The sequence below is a fragment of the Kluyveromyces lactis genome (assembly GCF_000002515.2).
Source record: "Kluyveromyces lactis strain NRRL Y-1140 chromosome F complete sequence".
NCBI lineage: Eukaryota > Fungi > Ascomycota > Saccharomycetes > Saccharomycetales > Saccharomycetaceae > Kluyveromyces > Kluyveromyces lactis.
In genome coordinates, this window is record NC_006042.1 from 1,956,598 (window position 1) to 1,974,462 (window position 17,865).

At 39.5% G+C, this 17,865-nt stretch overlaps 10 protein-coding genes across 10 annotated transcripts; 5 read left to right on the plus strand and 5 right to left on the minus strand.

Annotated features, from left to right (window-relative positions):
* Positions 1–271: 271 nt before the first annotated feature.
* CHS1 (chitin synthase I) lies at positions 272–3,298 on the plus strand (the record flags this gene model as incomplete). The annotated part of the gene is made up of 1 exon (XM_456021.1): positions 272–3,298. One exon carries the CDS (start codon positions 272–274, stop codon positions 3,296–3,298), a length of 3,027 nt encoding a protein of 1,008 aa, XP_456021.1.
* A 521-nt stretch (positions 3,299–3,819) lies between these two features.
* On the minus strand, positions 3,820–4,809 carry KLLA0_F20988g (type I glyceraldehyde-3-phosphate dehydrogenase; the record flags this gene model as incomplete). Its single annotated transcript, XM_456022.1, has 1 exon — positions 3,820–4,809. One exon carries the CDS (start codon positions 4,807–4,809, stop codon positions 3,820–3,822), a length of 990 nt encoding a protein of 329 aa, XP_456022.1.
* Positions 4,810–6,353: 1,544 nt separating this feature from the next.
* On the plus strand, positions 6,354–7,406 carry KLLA0_F21010g (zinc-dependent alcohol dehydrogenase; the record flags this gene model as incomplete). Its single annotated transcript, XM_456023.1, has 1 exon — positions 6,354–7,406. One exon carries the CDS (start codon positions 6,354–6,356, stop codon positions 7,404–7,406), a length of 1,053 nt encoding a protein of 350 aa, XP_456023.1.
* A 626-nt stretch (positions 7,407–8,032) lies between these two features.
* On the plus strand, positions 8,033–8,926 carry MRPS9 (mitochondrial 37S ribosomal protein uS9m; the record flags this gene model as incomplete). The annotated part of the gene is made up of 1 exon (XM_456024.1): positions 8,033–8,926. One exon carries the CDS (start codon positions 8,033–8,035, stop codon positions 8,924–8,926), a length of 894 nt encoding a protein of 297 aa, XP_456024.1.
* A 99-nt stretch (positions 8,927–9,025) lies between these two features.
* MHF1 (Mhf1p) lies at positions 9,026–9,343 on the minus strand (the record flags this gene model as incomplete). The annotated part of the gene is made up of 1 exon (XM_456025.1): positions 9,026–9,343. The coding sequence occupies one exon, from the start codon at positions 9,341–9,343 to the stop codon at positions 9,026–9,028; it is 318 nt and encodes a 105-aa protein (XP_456025.1).
* A 432-nt stretch (positions 9,344–9,775) lies between these two features.
* DUF1 (Duf1p) lies at positions 9,776–12,439 on the plus strand (the record flags this gene model as incomplete). Its single annotated transcript, XM_456026.1, has 1 exon — positions 9,776–12,439. One exon carries the CDS (start codon positions 9,776–9,778, stop codon positions 12,437–12,439), a length of 2,664 nt encoding a protein of 887 aa, XP_456026.1.
* A 541-nt stretch (positions 12,440–12,980) lies between these two features.
* On the plus strand, positions 12,981–13,628 carry RPB5 (DNA-directed RNA polymerase core subunit RPB5; the record flags this gene model as incomplete). Its single annotated transcript, XM_456027.1, has 1 exon — positions 12,981–13,628. The coding sequence occupies one exon, from the start codon at positions 12,981–12,983 to the stop codon at positions 13,626–13,628; it is 648 nt and encodes a 215-aa protein (XP_456027.1).
* A 261-nt stretch (positions 13,629–13,889) lies between these two features.
* RIB7 (2,5-diamino-6-(ribosylamino)-4(3H)-pyrimidinone 5'-phosphate reductase) lies at positions 13,890–14,648 on the minus strand (the record flags this gene model as incomplete). Its single annotated transcript, XM_456028.1, has 1 exon — positions 13,890–14,648. One exon carries the CDS (start codon positions 14,646–14,648, stop codon positions 13,890–13,892), a length of 759 nt encoding a protein of 252 aa, XP_456028.1.
* A 592-nt stretch (positions 14,649–15,240) lies between these two features.
* On the minus strand, positions 15,241–16,029 carry SPP381 (U4/U6-U5 snRNP complex subunit SPP381; the record flags this gene model as incomplete). Its single annotated transcript, XM_456029.1, has 1 exon — positions 15,241–16,029. One exon carries the CDS (start codon positions 16,027–16,029, stop codon positions 15,241–15,243), a length of 789 nt encoding a protein of 262 aa, XP_456029.1.
* A 391-nt stretch (positions 16,030–16,420) lies between these two features.
* KLLA0_F21164g (uncharacterized protein) lies at positions 16,421–17,683 on the minus strand (the record flags this gene model as incomplete). The annotated part of the gene is made up of 1 exon (XM_456030.1): positions 16,421–17,683. The coding sequence occupies one exon, from the start codon at positions 17,681–17,683 to the stop codon at positions 16,421–16,423; it is 1,263 nt and encodes a 420-aa protein (XP_456030.1).
* Positions 17,684–17,865: the final 182 nt, after the last annotated feature.

A 17,865-nucleotide genomic window follows, 5' to 3' on the forward strand; every position in this document is an offset into this window, starting at 1 on the left:
TTTGTACTCTTCACATGACCGTTTCAAGGCTTTTCGATGTATTTATTTTAAGAAACTACTGTTTCAGGAAATGATATCGAAATCTGAACGTTTTCCTGTTTTCATAGTACATAAAACCAGGGAAACTTTTTGTATTGACATATTGGAATTTGATCTGAGACGTGGATGATACAAACAGGAGGCTTAGGTGAATAAGGTTTGAGGATAGGTTGGGGTAAACGTTCAGTAGGATTATCAAGGGTTGTGAAACCGGCAGGTTCAATATATAAAAATGAGCTACAATTATAACGGCCAAGGTTATTACCGATTCGACGGTGATGAACATAGGGCATCTCACCAAGCTCAAGAAAATAGTTATCAGATGTATGAGCCATCTGAAGACGACAGAAACGATGAAAATCATAGGTACAGAACTGCTGCCGGAACAGATGAGCAGTATAATGGGTTTGTGAACCATTATCCGGAAATGGGTGAATATCGCCAGCCTGGTGATATGTCCCAATACCAGGTGCCAAATATTCAAGTGGATGCGTCAAGTCCTATAGCGAATACATTTGATCCGGCGTATCCTGGGCAAACTCCATATGTGCAAGCAGATTTTAATGATAATCAGTATTACGGTAGAAATTCGTATCAGAATGAGCAAGCACCTAGTATTAACTCCGCGACCGATTATTATGCGAATCAAGATACAAGGCCAATCTTGGAACAACCTCATCAGTTATACAATTACCAGCAACAGGATGATATCGAAAATCCTATATACGTGGATCAAAACGGTGATGATTATCAGATCAACACTTATTTAAACAGTAAAGGTGATATGGTGGATCCATTCGAAGCTGGCCAGCGTGGTGAACCGTCGGAGTGGGATATCAACGATTATGTTAGTAATTACGACGACGAAGACGGAAGCAGTTCTTTCGGAAGTTATGGGAATGACGTGGCGACACTTGATAGGCTTGGTGAATTGAAATATGAATCAGATGAGGACGGTGCTGACTTGGGAGAGAGAAAGTCTCCCGCCATTCAAAGAAAGCCAACGGTAGTTAGAAAGTTCAAATTATGTCAGGGAAATTTCATCTTCGATTGTCCAATCAGTAGCCAATTGTTGTCTCAATATTCTGCAGGAGCTGGTCCAGAAAAATTGTCTAATGAATTTAAGTTCATGAGATATCAAGCTGTTACCTGTGAACCAAACCAGTTTCAAAGTAATACGTTCAATTTACGTCAGTTGATGTATCCGTACCCAAGAAGAACAGAGCTTATGATCGTAATTACAATGTACAATGAAGATGATATTTTACTCGGCAAAACTTTGAAAGGTGTTATGGATAACATAAGACATTTTACAAAACGTTCAAACTCCTCTGTTTGGGGCCCAGATGCATGGAAGAAGATTTGTGTTTGTGTGGTTAGTGATGGTAGATCAAAAATTAATGAACGTTCTCTCGCGTTAATGAGTGCATTAGGTTGCTATCAAGATGGTTTTGCGAAAGAGGCTATCAATGACAAGAAAGTCGTCACTCATGTCTATGAACATACAACTAAAGTCAATATCACCTCTGTGTCATCTACGAATGTCGAGTTAGGATATGGCGATAGCACCATACCTGTGCAAATGCTTTTCTGTTTGAAAGAGAAGAATCAGAAGAAGATTAATTCTCACCGTTGGGCATTTGAGGCCTTTGCAGAAACACTAAACCCGAATGTCATAATTCTCTTGGATGCTGGTACAATGCCCGGAAAGGATTCTATTTATCAGCTATGGAGAGAGTTTAAGGATCCCCAAGTGGGTGGCGCATGCGGTGAAATCAAAGCTGATTTAGGATCTGGATATACTAAACTATTAAATCCCTTGATTGCATCGCAAAACTTTGAATATAAAATGTCTAACATTTTGGATAAAACGACAGAATCTAACTTTGGGTTTATATCTGTCCTACCAGGTGCTTTTTCTGCCTATAGATTCGAGGCATTAAAAGGTGAACCGATGCGAAAGTATTTCTTAGGTGACGACCTTAATGGTACCGTTTTCATCTCGAATATGTACTTGGCCGAAGATCGTATTTTATGTTTCGAAATCGTCACCAAACGTGATAGCAACTGGGTCTTAAGATATTGCCGTGGGTCATACGGTGCAACTGATGTGCCAGAAAAGATTCCAGAATTCATCCTCCAGAGAAGACGTTGGTTAAACGGGTCATTTTTTGCTGCGTTATATTCATTTATTCATTTCTACAAAATTTTCACATCTGGGCACACTATACTGAGGAAAATAATCTTAATGTTTGAGTTTACTTACTTGTTCGTGACGACCTTAGTTTCATGGTTTTCGCTAAGTTCATTTTTCCTTGTATTCAGAATATTAACGCTATCGATAGCCATTTCATTCCCAGATTATAAGGTTTTCAGAGTATTTTCAGTGTTATTCCTATGGTTATACGGGCTATCAGTGTTGGTGACATTCATCCTATCGCTTGGTAACAAACCGAAAGGAACACCTTTATTCTATTTGAGTACATTTATTTTCTTTGCTGTTTTGATGGTGTATATGCTGGCATGTTCCATTTACATGAGTGTTTATTCTATTCAAAATCTGATCGATTCAGGAACGACTACTTTCAAAGGATTAATTACGAAAGAAACATTCAGGGATTTGGTGATTTCCATAGGGTCAACTTATGCGCTTTACCTGTTAAGTTCGATTATCTACTTACATCCCATGCATATGTTTACGTCTCTGGTCCAATACGTGTTGTTAAGTCCATCGTATATCAACGTTTTGAACATTTATGCCTTCTGCAATGTGCATGATATTTCATGGGGTACCAAGGGCTCTGCTGCTAAACCGTTGGGATCCATCCAATCTAAGGATGATGGTACCGTCAAGATGGAAATTCCAATATCTGAGAAAGAAATTGATGAGAATTTCCACAAATTCAATAGTATCTTGACTGAACCTAAACCGAAAGAAGTTGAAGCAGAACTATCCTTAGAAGAATCCAAATCAAGTTATTATGCCATGGTCAGATCTTTGGTAGTTATCCTATGGGTAGTTTCCAATTTCATCATAGTGGCCGTTGTGTTGGAGACCGGTGGTATAAGTCAATACAAAGATATTGATGATTCAGCGAAAGGGTTTACTTCCACTGATCAAGAGGTGTCGATTTTAAATTCCAAATCTACGATTTATTTCTCAGTAATCCTTTGGATAGTTGCATTCATGGCATTATTTAGATTCATTGGATGTTGTGTCTATTGTATCGGAAGAACTGTCAGAAAGCTAAGGTTCTAACTAAGTGTTAACAAAGAATGTAATATAATACCAGCATACCAAAACGTTGGCGACAATTATTTTCTCCTTTTCAAGGAAGAGAGAGGTTTTGATGATTGATTTTAATGATATAATGATAATAAAAGTGTCTTAAAATTGAATTATCATATATATATAATATATACACAATAATTTGAAAAGTATAAAAAAGATGGAACTGATGGTGAGGTGATCATTGTAGGCGACGTAATAAACCACTCAAACCAGTAAATGAAGTGAAATGGTTATGTGTATAAAAAAGGAATGAATAATTTTGGCAGTCGTTAGACACTTCATATTATTCGTCATTTTTTTTAATAATTTGTTGTAGTAGTTTTTATTTGGCGTAAAAACTTCCCTTCATAATTTGAATCAAAGTCCATAAAGCAAAGACTGGCATAGAATGGTTAAGATAAAGGTGATAAAAACTTAGAAGTAAAAAATGGAATCACTTGAAATATCGTTAGTCTCATCAAAAGCGTTCGTTAACTTAAAAGAGTAATTTAAGCAACGTGCTCAACCAAATCGACAACTCTTTCAGAGTAACCGTATTCGTTATCGTACCAAGCAACAACCTTGACGAACTTTGGAGACAATTGAATACCAGCAGAGGCGTCAAAGATGGTGGAGTGAGTGTCACCAAGGAAATCGCTGGAAACAACAGAGTCTTCAGTGTAACCAACAACATTCTTTAGCTTACCTTGAGAAGCCTTCTTAACAGCGGCCTTGATTTCATCGTAAGTGGCTTCCTTAGCCAACTTGACGGTCAAATCAACGACAGAAACATCGACGGTTGGGACTCTGAAAGCCATACCGGTCAATTTACCTTGCAATTCTGGCAAGACTTTACCGACAGCCTTAGCAGCACCAGTAGAGGATGGGATAATGTTACCGGAAGCAGTTCTACCACCTCTCCAGTCCTTGTGGGATGGACCATCAACAGTCTTTTGAGTAGCAGTGATGGAATGAACGGTAGTCATCAAAGCTTCGTCAATACCGAATTCATCGTTGATAATCTTAGCAATTGGAGCCAAACAGTTGGTAGTACAAGAAGCGTTAGAAACAATGGTTTCACCGTTGTACTTGTCTTCGTTAACACCAACGACAAACATTGGAGCAGTCTTGGAAGGAGCAGTGATGACGACCTTCTTGGCACCAGCGTCTAGATGCTTTTGAGCGGAGTCCAATTCCTTGAAGACACCGGTAGAGTCGATAACGATATCGACACCTAGCTTACCCCATGGCAAGTTAGCTGGATCCTTTTCTTGGAAAACAGCAATCTTGTGACCGTCAATGACCAAGTCGTTACCGCTGGTAGTAACTTCACCCTTGTATCTACCATGGGTGGAATCGTACTTGAACATGTAAGCGGCATAATCAACAGAAATGAATGGATCGTTAACGGCAACAACTTCTAGAGCCTTTCTTTGCAAAGCAATTCTCAAAACCAATCTACCGATTCTACCAAACCCGTTAATAGCAACCTTAACCATTGTGTAATATTCTTTTTTTTTACTTGAAACTGTGAAGCGTGTGTGAGACGTATGATAACTTGAAATACCTTTGAAGAGTAGTTCTTGTCCTTGGTGTTTTGACTTAAAAAAAAGGTTAATAAGAAATATAATTACTATTAAGTAATAGTGACAAGAGACAAGTTGCAATTCCAATTCTGATTCAAAATGAAAAAGATCCACCCTTTATATATCAAAATTAAGTACAATTACCAATAACCACACTAGTACATATTATAATGTAATAATATAAATTAGATATCCCTTTATTTCGCAGCACATTGTGCTCATTAGCTCATTGGCCCATAGAGAAGATGAAGCAAAGCAGTCGAAGCAGTACCAGTGTGCCATAGAGAACGTGATGAAATGGTAAGTTATGGTACGTGATGGAACACGGGAATAGGGGCGGGACATTTGGGATCTGGTGAAAGTGTTGAATTATCCTTCAATAGAGGAAGTCCGTGATTTTCTCTTCCTGTCCAGTGGTTTCCAGTGGGATCGGTGGCTCCACTGGAAGCTGGGGAAACCATTGGGTTTTTGTCCTCTTTTTAGGGACAGAGAGTTCTAGGGCATGGACAATACGTTACCGAGATGAGGGACATCCACTGTTCTGTTCTAACAAAAGAAGATGAAATGATTATCTTCCGGACTCCAGCTTTTCCATTTGCCTTCGCGCTTGCCTGTACGGTCGTTACCATACTTACCTTTCTTGCTTCTTCTCAAAATGGAATCCAGGTTTTTAGCTTCGTGTTTCTTTTTTTTTTTTACCATTTTTCAAATTTCAGTCTTCCATTTTCAGCTTCTTGTTTTTTTTTTTTTTTTTTTTTTTCATTTCAGTTTTTACAGCTTCCAGTCTCCCTCTTTCCTTCGATTTCCATCTTCTTGTTTCTGTAGCCATCTTCCTATCACGTGCAAGGGAAGAAAGTGGGGGCCCAGCACCTTCTTTTTTGTTCTTTGGTGGGGGCTCGTTTTAGTTTTTACGTGCGTAATTGGGAATCTTCCGAGGTAGTATGACATGTCCGGTGGTGACCTGATACTTTCTGTTTCTCCGAGTAGGACAGAAGAGGAAAAAAAAATAGCGTGTGATGTTCTTCTATTCTAGTAGTGTATTGATCTATTCACAATCAGATCACAATCATATGAGCAGATGATGTATTTTGGGTTGCTTTTCACCAACCCAAGTATTCGATTGATCTTTATATACTGCGGTTATTTCTAGGTCTTAAACGGTTAACACCTGTTGCAGGGTGGTATGTATTTTTCTCAAAGTGTGCTATTTTCACACCAGCTAGAAATCAGCTGTCTTACTTGTATACAATTAGACCAGCCATTTGGTCTTCTGGAATATGTATATAAACACCCGGTCGATTCTGACAATCCATCCACTTTTGTAGTAGGTCTCTCTATATCCATTTGTACAATGTTGTTTCTGTTTTGCCCTACATCATCATCAAGCAAAAACAATAGTTTCAATTGAAACATAAACAAGCTTTAAACACACAAACTCTATACTAAAAAAAGATAAAATGGCCGCATCTATCCCAGAAACTCAAAAGGGTGTTATCTTCTACGAAAACGGTGGTGAATTGCAATACAAGGACATCCCAGTTCCAAAGCCAAAGGCTAACGAACTTTTGATCAACGTCAAGTACTCCGGTGTCTGTCACACCGATTTGCACGCATGGAAGGGTGACTGGCCTTTGCCAACCAAATTGCCATTAGTTGGTGGTCACGAAGGTGCTGGTGTCGTTGTTGCTATGGGTGAAAACGTCAAGGGCTGGAAGATTGGTGACTTCGCTGGTATCAAATGGTTGAACGGTTCTTGTATGTCCTGTGAATACTGTGAATTGTCCAACGAATCCAACTGTCCAGAAGCTGACTTGTCCGGTTACACTCACGACGGTTCTTTCCAACAATACGCTACTGCTGATGCCGTTCAAGCTGCCAAGATCCCAGTCGGTACTGACTTGGCTGAAGTTGCTCCAGTGCTATGTGCTGGTGTCACCGTTTACAAGGCCCTAAAATCCGCCAACTTGAAGGCCGGTGACTGGGTCGCCATCTCTGGTGCTGCTGGTGGTCTAGGTTCTCTAGCTGTCCAATACGCCAAGGCCATGGGTTACAGAGTGTTGGGTATCGATGCTGGTGAAGAAAAGGCTAAGTTGTTCAAGGACTTGGGTGGTGAATACTTCATTGATTTCACCAAGTCCAAGAACATCCCAGAAGAAGTCATCGAAGCTACCAAGGGTGGTGCTCACGGTGTCATCAACGTCTCTGTCTCCGAATTCGCTATCGAACAATCTACCAACTACGTCAGATCTAACGGTACCGTCGTATTGGTCGGTCTACCAAGAGACGCCAAGTGTAAGTCCGATGTCTTTAACCAAGTTGTGAAGTCCATCTCCATTGTCGGTTCTTACGTCGGTAACAGAGCTGACACCAGAGAAGCCATTGACTTCTTCTCCAGAGGTCTAGTCAAGGCTCCAATCCACGTCGTTGGTTTGTCCGAACTACCATCCATCTACGAAAAGATGGAAAAGGGTGCTATCGTCGGTAGATACGTCGTCGACACTTCAAAATAATGAAATCTCTTCCGCATTCAAGTCATGACTTTTTTCACCTTTTATATGTTTCCCTCCTCTCTCCGTTTATATAAAACATATCTGATCATTACTTCCCACTTATTCCGCCTGGTGTAGTGCTACTAGATCAATCCAACTTTATAATAAATCATTTTATAGACCTTCAAAATGAGACACGATATAATACTTTAATTCTTTAGCTCTTTTATAATAATTCTTACCACCCAAAAAAAAGGGAACTAATAACACCATTATACCATTACAGTACACATTGCGACCATCACCCTTAAGGTGAATACATCTGACCCCTAAAACAACTGGTACGTTCCAACTAGCTGACCTCTTAAGTACATCGACAATGTTCGCTTCGACCATCACACTGTACGAGTTGAAGTTCCATGTCTAACTCTGTATACATTGTCACTGGGAGCGAGCCAGACACGGATCTGCATTTCTAGATTGAAAAACTGAGAAAGTGAAAAATTTGGAAAGCTCAACCAGAGGTAGAGATAGAGATAGAGACAGACATAAATTAAGCTGAGCAGTCTTTATCTTAGTCGCCTGAGGTCTTTCGTGAGCAGTTTCCACAGGGATAGAAGGGGAGACTAAAACCAAAGATCAGAAAAATGTTCTCACGTTTAACTGGTGTCTCTTTGAGACAGGGTCTTACGGTACAGAAAAGACTATTCTCTTATGCCAGGCCATTGTTTAACAGCTCGGGGTCTGAGAGGACCGGTTCTGGTTCAAGGCAGTACAATGATGGCGCCCGTGCTGGTGCAGAATATGGTTACACAGGGACTAGAATTGTGCCTAAGTTGTCTACTTTTTACTCCGCCAACCCACATCACGAAGCTCATATCGATAACTTAGAAGCGTTGTTGAGGAAATATATCAAATATCCTACCGTCCAAGTGGAAGAAAGGCCTTCCTGGTTGAGTTTGCAAGAGTACGCTCTAATAGGTGGTGGGTCCCGTTTGAAATCTACCCAGTATAAGCAGCTTTTGTTCATGTTGAACCGTTTGAATTCTATTGATCCACAGTTGGTTACCGATGAGATTTCGAACACTTTAGCGAAATACCATAAGAAGACGAAGTTGCAACCTCAAAGAGATACTTTGAAGCAATTAGACGAGTTTGGTAGAAGTTTGGCCATCGGAAGAAGAAAGACCTCTACTGCCAAGGTATATGTGGTTCGTGGTGAAGGTAAGATCTTAGTTAACGACCGTCAATTAAACGATTACTTCGTTAAAATGAAGGACAGAGAATCCGTAATGTATCCATTAAAAGCCATTGACAGTGTTGGCAAATATAACGTCTTTGCAATGGTTTCCGGAGGTGGTATTACGGGGCAAGCCGATGCCTTGATGCATGCAATCGGTAAGGCATTGGTTGCTTTCAACCCACTATTGAAAACTAGATTGCATAGATCCGGTGTCTTGACAAGAGATTACAGACACGTCGAAAGAAAGAAGCCTGGTAAGAGAAAGGCAAGAAAGATGCCTACCTGGGTTAAGCGTTGATCTGATATTAGTCTCTGACCTTTCCATTAAAAAAAACACATGCTTGTTTCACAAGTCCTGTACATATATAGCAATTTTACATAATTTAACAAGCTCCTTTCACCTTTTACTCTGTCGTCCTACGTTAGCATCTCGTAGTTCCATTAGTCGTAGTTTCAAAAAATCTTGTAGATCCTTGTTCTTCCTTGTTCGTAGTAACATATCTTCAGACGTAACAACATTTCTGTTAGCATGTTGGGCAAAAGCTTCCAAATCACCACCAACCTCACATATCTGCTGGTAAACCAGTTCAGTAAGAGTGTTGACATATTTTGAATTGTATTTTACATCTTCTGGTAGTTCTCTTTTGATAATCGATTCCACATAGAACCACAGCTTCCCGCGTAACTGGGATCGTAATCTCTTCTCTTCATCCATATTTGATCAACTGAACGACGCTACCATGAATAGAGCCCACAGGACAATGCCAAGTCAGGAATTGCCAGCTCAAAACTCTAAACGAACTGCTCAATCGATTGTAATCTTGTATATCTTGCATATCTTGGATATCTCCGCATTCCCAATGCATATCAATTATATTCATGTTTTCAACAGTTTCCAGAATAGAGGCAATTTGCATATATATAACGAAGACAACAGAATGTTTGATATCAGATAAATAAAAGATGGAGATTACAAAGAACAGCGTTAGAAAGTGAGGCGCAAACGTTTTTCGTGAAAATTACTACTTGACGAGACACTAGTGAGGTGTATGCTTGTGAAAATACGAGTCAGGTTATCCTTTTGCTCGAAACTGATAACTTATAGAGACATCTTGTTTTAGGTATTGCAAAAGAATAGGTTCAACAAATGAGCAAGTATACGTTGTCGTTCGGTTTGCTTCCGTTAGAACTGGATTCTGATACGAAGCATCTTTTGCCCATCAGCTCAATTACAAACTTAGATTCTACTGTGATAACTACTGGACGTGATGGGAACGTAGTTATTGAAGAGACTCAGACGAAGTTGGCTGTGCATAGCGATTGGATCAGTGGCATAGCTTGCCTATCTGCCGCCAAATTTTTAACGGTGTCTCATGATTTCACTATCTGCTACAACTGGAAAACGACTATTTGGAACCATAAGATTGTCGGCTACCATGCTGACTATGTGAAGGGGATAGCTTTAATAGGATTAGAAGACATGAAATGCAGATACGCCACGGTAGGTTTGGATAAGAAGCTAAAGATCTGGGAACTGGATCTTTTTGAGGTGGAGAACGAGGAAGACGTTGAAGCTAAATTACTTGGAAAATTCGATAACACCACGCATCATGATGCAGGGTCTATTTATTGCCTGACTGCTACGAAGGACGTCATTATCTTTGGAGATAACGAAGGCCGTTTAAGCTGGTACGATATAAATAGTTACAGTGTGATAAGAACCATAGATGACGCAGCTGGTGTGAACTTAAAGACTTTGAAGCTTTTAGATGATGAAACAACCGTTCTTAGTACAAGCGCAGATGGAGAGATCAAACTTTGGAATGTTGAAAGTGGCAAATGCCTTTGGACCAAACAGTTGTCGCACGCAATATGGTCGGTAGAAGGAACGCTTTCTAAAGATTTATTTCTTGGCGACTGCATGGGTAATATAACGCAACTTCAAGGTAATCAGATATCTGTTATCTACAAGCCAAGCGATTGCGACACAAAAACAGGTGGCATTCTGGCAATGGCCATTATAGAAGATGTGTTGTGGTTCTCCAGATCAGGAAATTCGGATCTAAACAAGTTGAACTTGTTGAGTAAGAAGCTCACGGTTATAGAAGGTGGCCATGCACTAGTGCGGTGTTCTTTGTTGACAAACCGCAGACATGTCATCACGGAAAATACATCCGGTGAGTTGGAGAAGTGGGATATTGTTTCTTGTGAGCTGGTTGAAAAAATCAGCCGAGACGAAGGTAATTTCGATGAGGTGGTCAGAAAACTGAATCCCAAAGAAGTCTTACAGCACTGGTGCTCCGTTTCGATAAAACGAGGCATTCTTTTTGTAAAGATCAATGAACGTTTCCTGAATACCGAAGTATACGGAAGTGCCCTCACCGATTATGTAATAGTCAACGAGGATAAAGTTGACGAAATTAATTTGGACGAAAGATACAATTTGGGTCGTATAGCTGTCAATTCATTATTACATGGTTTTATTGATTATGAATTGGCGAAGGATAAGAAATTCAGAGAAGATATTTCTTCCACAAAGAAGCAAACTCCTCCATCTACTCCAAATCTATTAAGAAGACACAACTCAATGGCCTCTGACCATACGAACCCTGATCAACATAAAGACAACAAAAGTATCAAGGAGAAAAGACGATTATCTATATTTACCAAGTTCACTCAATCAAATAACACTACCCCGCAAAGTTCGGCCCCCAACACCCCCAATGGTATACCTGACGTCCCACATACATATCACGGCATAATCGAAGAAAGCGAAGATGAGATGGGAATGATGTTACCTGGCCCAGCAACTGCTCTACCTACTTCATCGAAACCGGCGAACCTCACTTTGACAAGGTCTGTTACTGAACAAAGTATCGAGAGATCTGCTACACCTTCAAGCACATTTGGTTTCCATAACAGATCATCGAGGGTAAAACTAGAAACTAACAGCATCGATGACCTTCATAGTATCTCTTCTACTGGGAATGGTGAAGTGAACTTCAAATTCAATTCAAAGAGTTTTTCCAAAGATCTGTCTGAACGAAAGCCAGGACTTTTCTTGAACGAATATATCGAAGAAGTTTATCACGCTTATTTGAAACAGGCTCCAAACTCCTCATCAACGTTCATGAAGTTTGGGAGGCGGATCCCCGAGACTTTGTTCATCAGAGACTCAACTAGACCCGTGATACAAATCAAGAGTGGATGCATTCTCACGGTCAACCATTGGAAAGAGGGGTCCACAGGGGAAACTATTGCATTTTCCACATATCTCCCACCCCCTACATATACGGCAAACGACTTGATCGATAACTACCATACTTATGAATCATTAGAAAGACATCTCCCGATATGGCTTGGAAAGATTCTTTTCAAAGAGGATAAAGTCATTAAGACGTACCCAAAAATCACATTCATCATCCAGCCTTGGAAGGACGAGGCTCATTTATCGGAGGAAACGCAACAATCGCCAGAGGCTGAAAGACTAGTAGTAGAACATAAAAGATCAGGGTTCCACAAAAAATCTAAACCACCTGAATCACCCTTAATGCTACCGAAGATTAACGATAGCAATGTTAGATTAACAGCTGCAAATATGATAAAGGCAAAAAAGATCAAGACTTACATAGTGGATAGATTCGAATCAAAGACACCTGAGATGAAAAACAAAGAAGATCCAAGCGAATGGTTAGAAATCTTGTGCAAAGGAACAGTACTAGAAAACGATATCACCCTGAGTGCTATACGCACTTTATACTGGAAATCAAACACAGACATTGTTCTTGAATATAGACGTAAACCGACTTAAAATTAAGAGAGACTGTGAGACTAAGTTCTCACCCAGGCTTATCAATATATATATATATAACTAAATATAGACATATATACAAACATAGAACTACACCTGCCGCCCTTGACTCAGAGCATTCCATACCAACACAAGACAGGCACGTGACTGAAATCATGAAGGACGAGTTTGATGGTTTGGCTCTGTTTCCTTCTTTCATCGCATTGAAATTTCGAAGGTTTGTTGAAGTTTTTCTTTTTCTTTTCAGCCAAAATTTTCCAAAATTTAGAAAGCGATGAGAAACAAATCCATTAATTTGTTGATTGAAATTTAAGAAAAGATTGAAGTTAGGTAGCCGAATAGTCCTTGTACCGGTTGAAATTAAGGGGTAAGATTAGTTTGCATATCGATAATTGAGTTCTTAGTACTTGTTTGTGCATATCGATAATTGAGTTCTTAGTACTTGTTTGTGCATTTTAGAATTTAATACGAACTAATCTTCAAGCGGAAAAAGTTAGTTTCATAAGATATCAAAGGCAAGTGACGCACAATTTTTGTAACAATGGATCAAGAGCAGGAGAGAAACATTTCCAGGCTATGGAGAGCTTTTAAAACGGTGAAGGAAATGGTTAGGGACCGTGGATATTTCATTACCCAGGAGGAAATAGATTTGAGTTTAGAAGATTTTAAGGCTAAATACTGTGATTCTATGGGCAAGCCACAACGTAAGATGATGTCTTTCCAGTCCAATCCAACCGAAGAATCAATAGAAAAATTTCCTGAGATGGGTTCATTATGGGTGGAATTCTGTGATGAAGCATCTGTTGGTGTGAAGACGATGAAGAATTTTGTGGTTCATATTACGGAAAAGAACTTCCAAACTGGTATATTCATCTATCAAAGTGGTATTACTCCAAGTGCAAACAAGATTTTACCAACTGCAGCACCAGCAGTCATCGAGACTTTCCCAGAAGCATCTTTGGTTGTCAATATTACACATCACGAACTAGTCCCAAAGCATATCAGGTTAAGTGAGGCTGAAAAGAAGGAATTATTAAAAAGATATAGATTAAAGGAATCTCAATTGCCTAGAATCCAAAGAATGGACCCAGTAGCATTATACCTTGGTTTGAAAAGAGGCGAGGTTATAAAAATTATTAGAAAGTCTGAAACTTCTGGACGTTACGCAAGTTACAGAATCTGTTTATAAGAGCAATTAAAAAGAGCCATTCCCCAACCCTAAGTAAAGTAAATGCGTGTGTATAATAATAGACCAAATTAGAGCAAGAGAAACTAATAGGGCCTTAAACACACTCTTCGTATGAGAACCCATCAGGGGATATCATAATCTAATTACGATTCTTTTTTCAATTATTTAAGGAAATGATTAATCACGTTTTGAACATAGCATGTCTGAATTAAGAGAGTTCATTGATATAAGAATTCGAATTTTTAGGAAAACAGGTAAAGATCAGGAATGGCTCACAAGACGTGAACATAACACGCTATCCCTTGTTCCCTTCCACCAGGAGATATCTTTCAAATTAATTTCAATAAGAGGAGACACTTCAACACCCTCACTACCCAAGAAGGTGGCACCAACGGTGATGACCAGGGCATCGATAAGGTGTGGTCTCTGTAGCAAATCATTGATAACAATCCCACCACCTTCAACCATGATGGATTTTAATCCGAATTGAGATTTCAATTGGATGAACAAATCGTGCCAGTCCACTTTACCTGTAAAATTAGTTTGCATCACTAAATAGTCAACGTTCTCTTCTACAACTTCTGGAAGCTTTTTCACGACTACAATTGGTGCTTTACCATCACCAGAATCAAACAAAGTTTTCATCTTGGAACCCTCAAACTTCCATTTCCCGTTTGGATCTAAAATTATGGGCCTTGGAGAATGTTCAGCAAAATGTTCTGGTTTTGGCTCATCATCTGGCCACCATTTACAGTTCAAACCGGGATCATCAACCAAGACAGTACCACAACCCAACATGATACCGTCAAACTTGTAACGGAGGTAATGGGTCATTGTATTAGTTTCTTGATGAGAGATAATAGTTCTAGTCCCTTTGATCTTCGCAATACGAGCATCCAACGATTGCGCATAAGTTAAAATAACGTACGGCTTTTCCTGTTCGCCCAAAACGCCAGCATTTTCCGGCATGTATGGTTCTAAGAAGGAAACCAACTCCTTTTTCAATGGTTGTATAGGCATGGCTTTTGTCGATGTATATAGCTGACGCGTTCAGTTGTGATTGGGCAGTGATGTTCCCAGTTCTTAAGCAGAAAATAAAAGAATGAAGTTTTTATCTTCTAAAACTTGAAGCCAATTTCGGGTTGTTTTAATACTCTTACACTGAAATATATCTATGAATTATGAAACTCTGTGTTGAGATAACACTTTTCCGGATAATTCAAAGTGATCTCAGTCCGATAAATTAAAACGAACTCTCAAAAGCTCTGAGTCAATATTATTTCAACAGCACAAATACTAGCACTCAGCCAACGTTGCCTTGCCAAAATAGATCACAGGTACTCGAAAACAACACGTTCCCGCTGAAGGGATCTTTCCGCAACTAAAAAAAAGAAACAACATTGTGGAAGTCACCTGTGTTAAACATACCAAACTAAAATCTTTTGAGGTACAGTCAGTTGCATGATTGTTCCTGTTCTGTTGTGGAATTCCTTCCATTGGTTATGTTCGATGATAATAAAAGAAAAAAAACATGACGCATCACGTGAGATACTTTTACAGCTATGTAGGAACGAAGGTTGGTATGTGAGTCAGTAGTAGCTCCAAAATGTTTCTACTCTTCTATGTATCCATATTCAGTGTCTTCAGTATCGTTATTGGTATGGGAGGATGCTAGTTGGAGTTGGCCTTTCTGCAAACGGGCAGGTATAGAGATATCTTTCTTTGAATTAACAGGATGTCTATTGCGTGATGATGCCTTCAAATCGAAGGAATTGAGGTTGGAATCATCGTTCAAGTCCAATTCCTTGAGCCAAGGATCATCTACTTTACTGAGCTGCGATGCCCTTTGCATCTCTTGTTCTTCGATTAATAACTGCTTATCTAACTTCTTTTGCCTTTCTCTTTTCAACCTTGCCTGTTGTCTCTGTTCCCATTGCAGTTGTTCTTGTTCAGGATTAGTATTATCAGTGTCATCAATGGCAATTATTTGACTCAATATCGATTGATCTGAAGTCTCAGAGGCTACTATATTTTCCGTATACTGCTTCTGTCGAAGAGCTTTAGCTAAATATGCAGCTCGAACTAGACTTCCGTTCTCACCTGTCTCTTCTGGCTGATTTTGCTCATCTTTCCTCTTTCTCTTGAGAAATACAGGCTTGTGTAACGTTACCTCATCATCACTACTGCTACTACTGCTGCTACTGCTACTGCTACTACTATCTGGACCATCTTTACCGCTGTCACTGTCGCTGTTCGCTTTTGTACTTAAGTGAAGTTCAGATTCGTTCATCGGATTCGAACTGTAATTATCATCTCTTGCTGTAGTAGATTTTTCGTCTGAAGACGAATTTTCAGAATCGCTAGACTCTTGCACTTGCTTCTTGAAGTGTCGTATTGCCATTTCAACTGCTTGTTTGTAGTCAATACTGAACTTTCACTCGCTTATTTCCCTCTTTCTCAAGCTTTTGACGTATACTTTCGATTCAGATTGTCATATTATTATTATATCATTATCATTATTCTAAACAGGGCTAAAAATGAAACATGATTCCAACGTGAATATATGATAGAATCTCTCTCTCTGAATGCGACAAAATTGGATTATGCCAACATAAAAGCTCTGCCAGAAATTAAGTATGTTATATAGGGGGTAGTAGTTACAATTTAAACCAATCCACCTTGCTGATCCCTGTAATTTTGAACTATAAAAAGTAAGGCGGTATGAACATGGATAAATCTGTTCACTCGTCTAAAATAAGGAAATGTATTCGGAATTGAACTAGGATCTAGTACTAATAGTTGTTTAGTATCTTAGAGATAATAGATTTAGCAGATTCCCAAGATTCATCGAAGTTGAATTTTTCATTTTCATGTTCGGAGGAGTCTTCATTAGCGAAAGGATGCTGTTCACCGCTATGTCTCTGACTACCTTTCTGGCTGTTTTCTGACTTAGCGTGTTTCTCCTCATCCTTAGAATGTTTCTTTTCATCTTTAGAATGTTTCTTCTCGTCCTTAGAATGCTTCTTCTCGTCCTTAGAATGCTTCTTCTCGTCCTTAGAATGCTTCTTCTCGTCCTTAGAATGTTTCTTCTCATCCTTAGGTTGCTTCTTCTCGTCCTTAGAATGTTTCTTCTCGTCCTTAGAATGTTTCTTCTCGTCCTTAGAATGTTTCTTCTCATCCTTAGGTTGCTTCTTCTCATCCTTAGGTTGCTTCTTCTCGTCCTTAGAATGTTTCTTCTCATCCTTAGGTTGCTTCTTCTCATCCTTAGGTTGCTTCTTCTCATCCTTAGAATGCTTCTTCTCGTCCTTAGAATGTTTCTTCTCATCCTTAGGTTGCTTCTTCTCATCCTTAGGTTGCTTCTTCTCGTCATCACCCTTGTCATCGTGTTCCCTATCTTCCTTATGTCCCTTGTGGTGCTTCTTACCCCATTTCAACTTCAATGGTTCAGATTCGTGATACAATTCACCATCGATATCTCCAATGTAAGCTTGGAAACCGTATCCACCAACGTAGTATAGATCTTCCACTTCAAATTCGTAGAATGCACCATCATGGACCAAACTTTCTTCACCAGGTAACCATGGGATGGCATCTGGGTGTCTTTTACCGTAACAGTCTCTCAAAGCCTTGGTCGTTTCAAGTTTCTTCAACGAACCGAAAAGATTGGCACGAGGAGAACTCATAGCGTGATGTCTGGGCCTTCTGTCCTCCACGGTAATAGAAAGCTTGCCGTTATCCTGATAGTTTCTCAAAGTGGAGGAAACGTTCATCAAGACCAAGATTGGGTTACCTGTGGAATTCACACCCTCACATAAATCAGAAGATACATAGTATTCTGGGAAAGTCACCGGAGTCTTTCCATCCTTCAAAGTAGAAACATGAACCAAGTCACCATACTTAACAACACCTCTAGCAACCTCAGCAGCGTATTCACGAGTTAGGTTGAACTCTTTCTCCTTATGAGAGGACTCTCTCAATTTCTTATCGCACCCTTCGCGTGCAGAAACGGAATCTAAAGCTAAAGCCAAAGATAACAACAAAGTACTACACTTCATGACTGAATTATTAATGGCTCAATAACTGATGTCGTTATTTGGATAAACAATCTCTCCGCAAGTTGTAACCCCTAAGCTCATCGCTATTCAATCTTGATAGAAGGTTCCTTAAACCTGTCGTTGCCTATATATAAAATAAACGGTACAAAATTTATAATGCGGTAAATTACATAATGCAAACT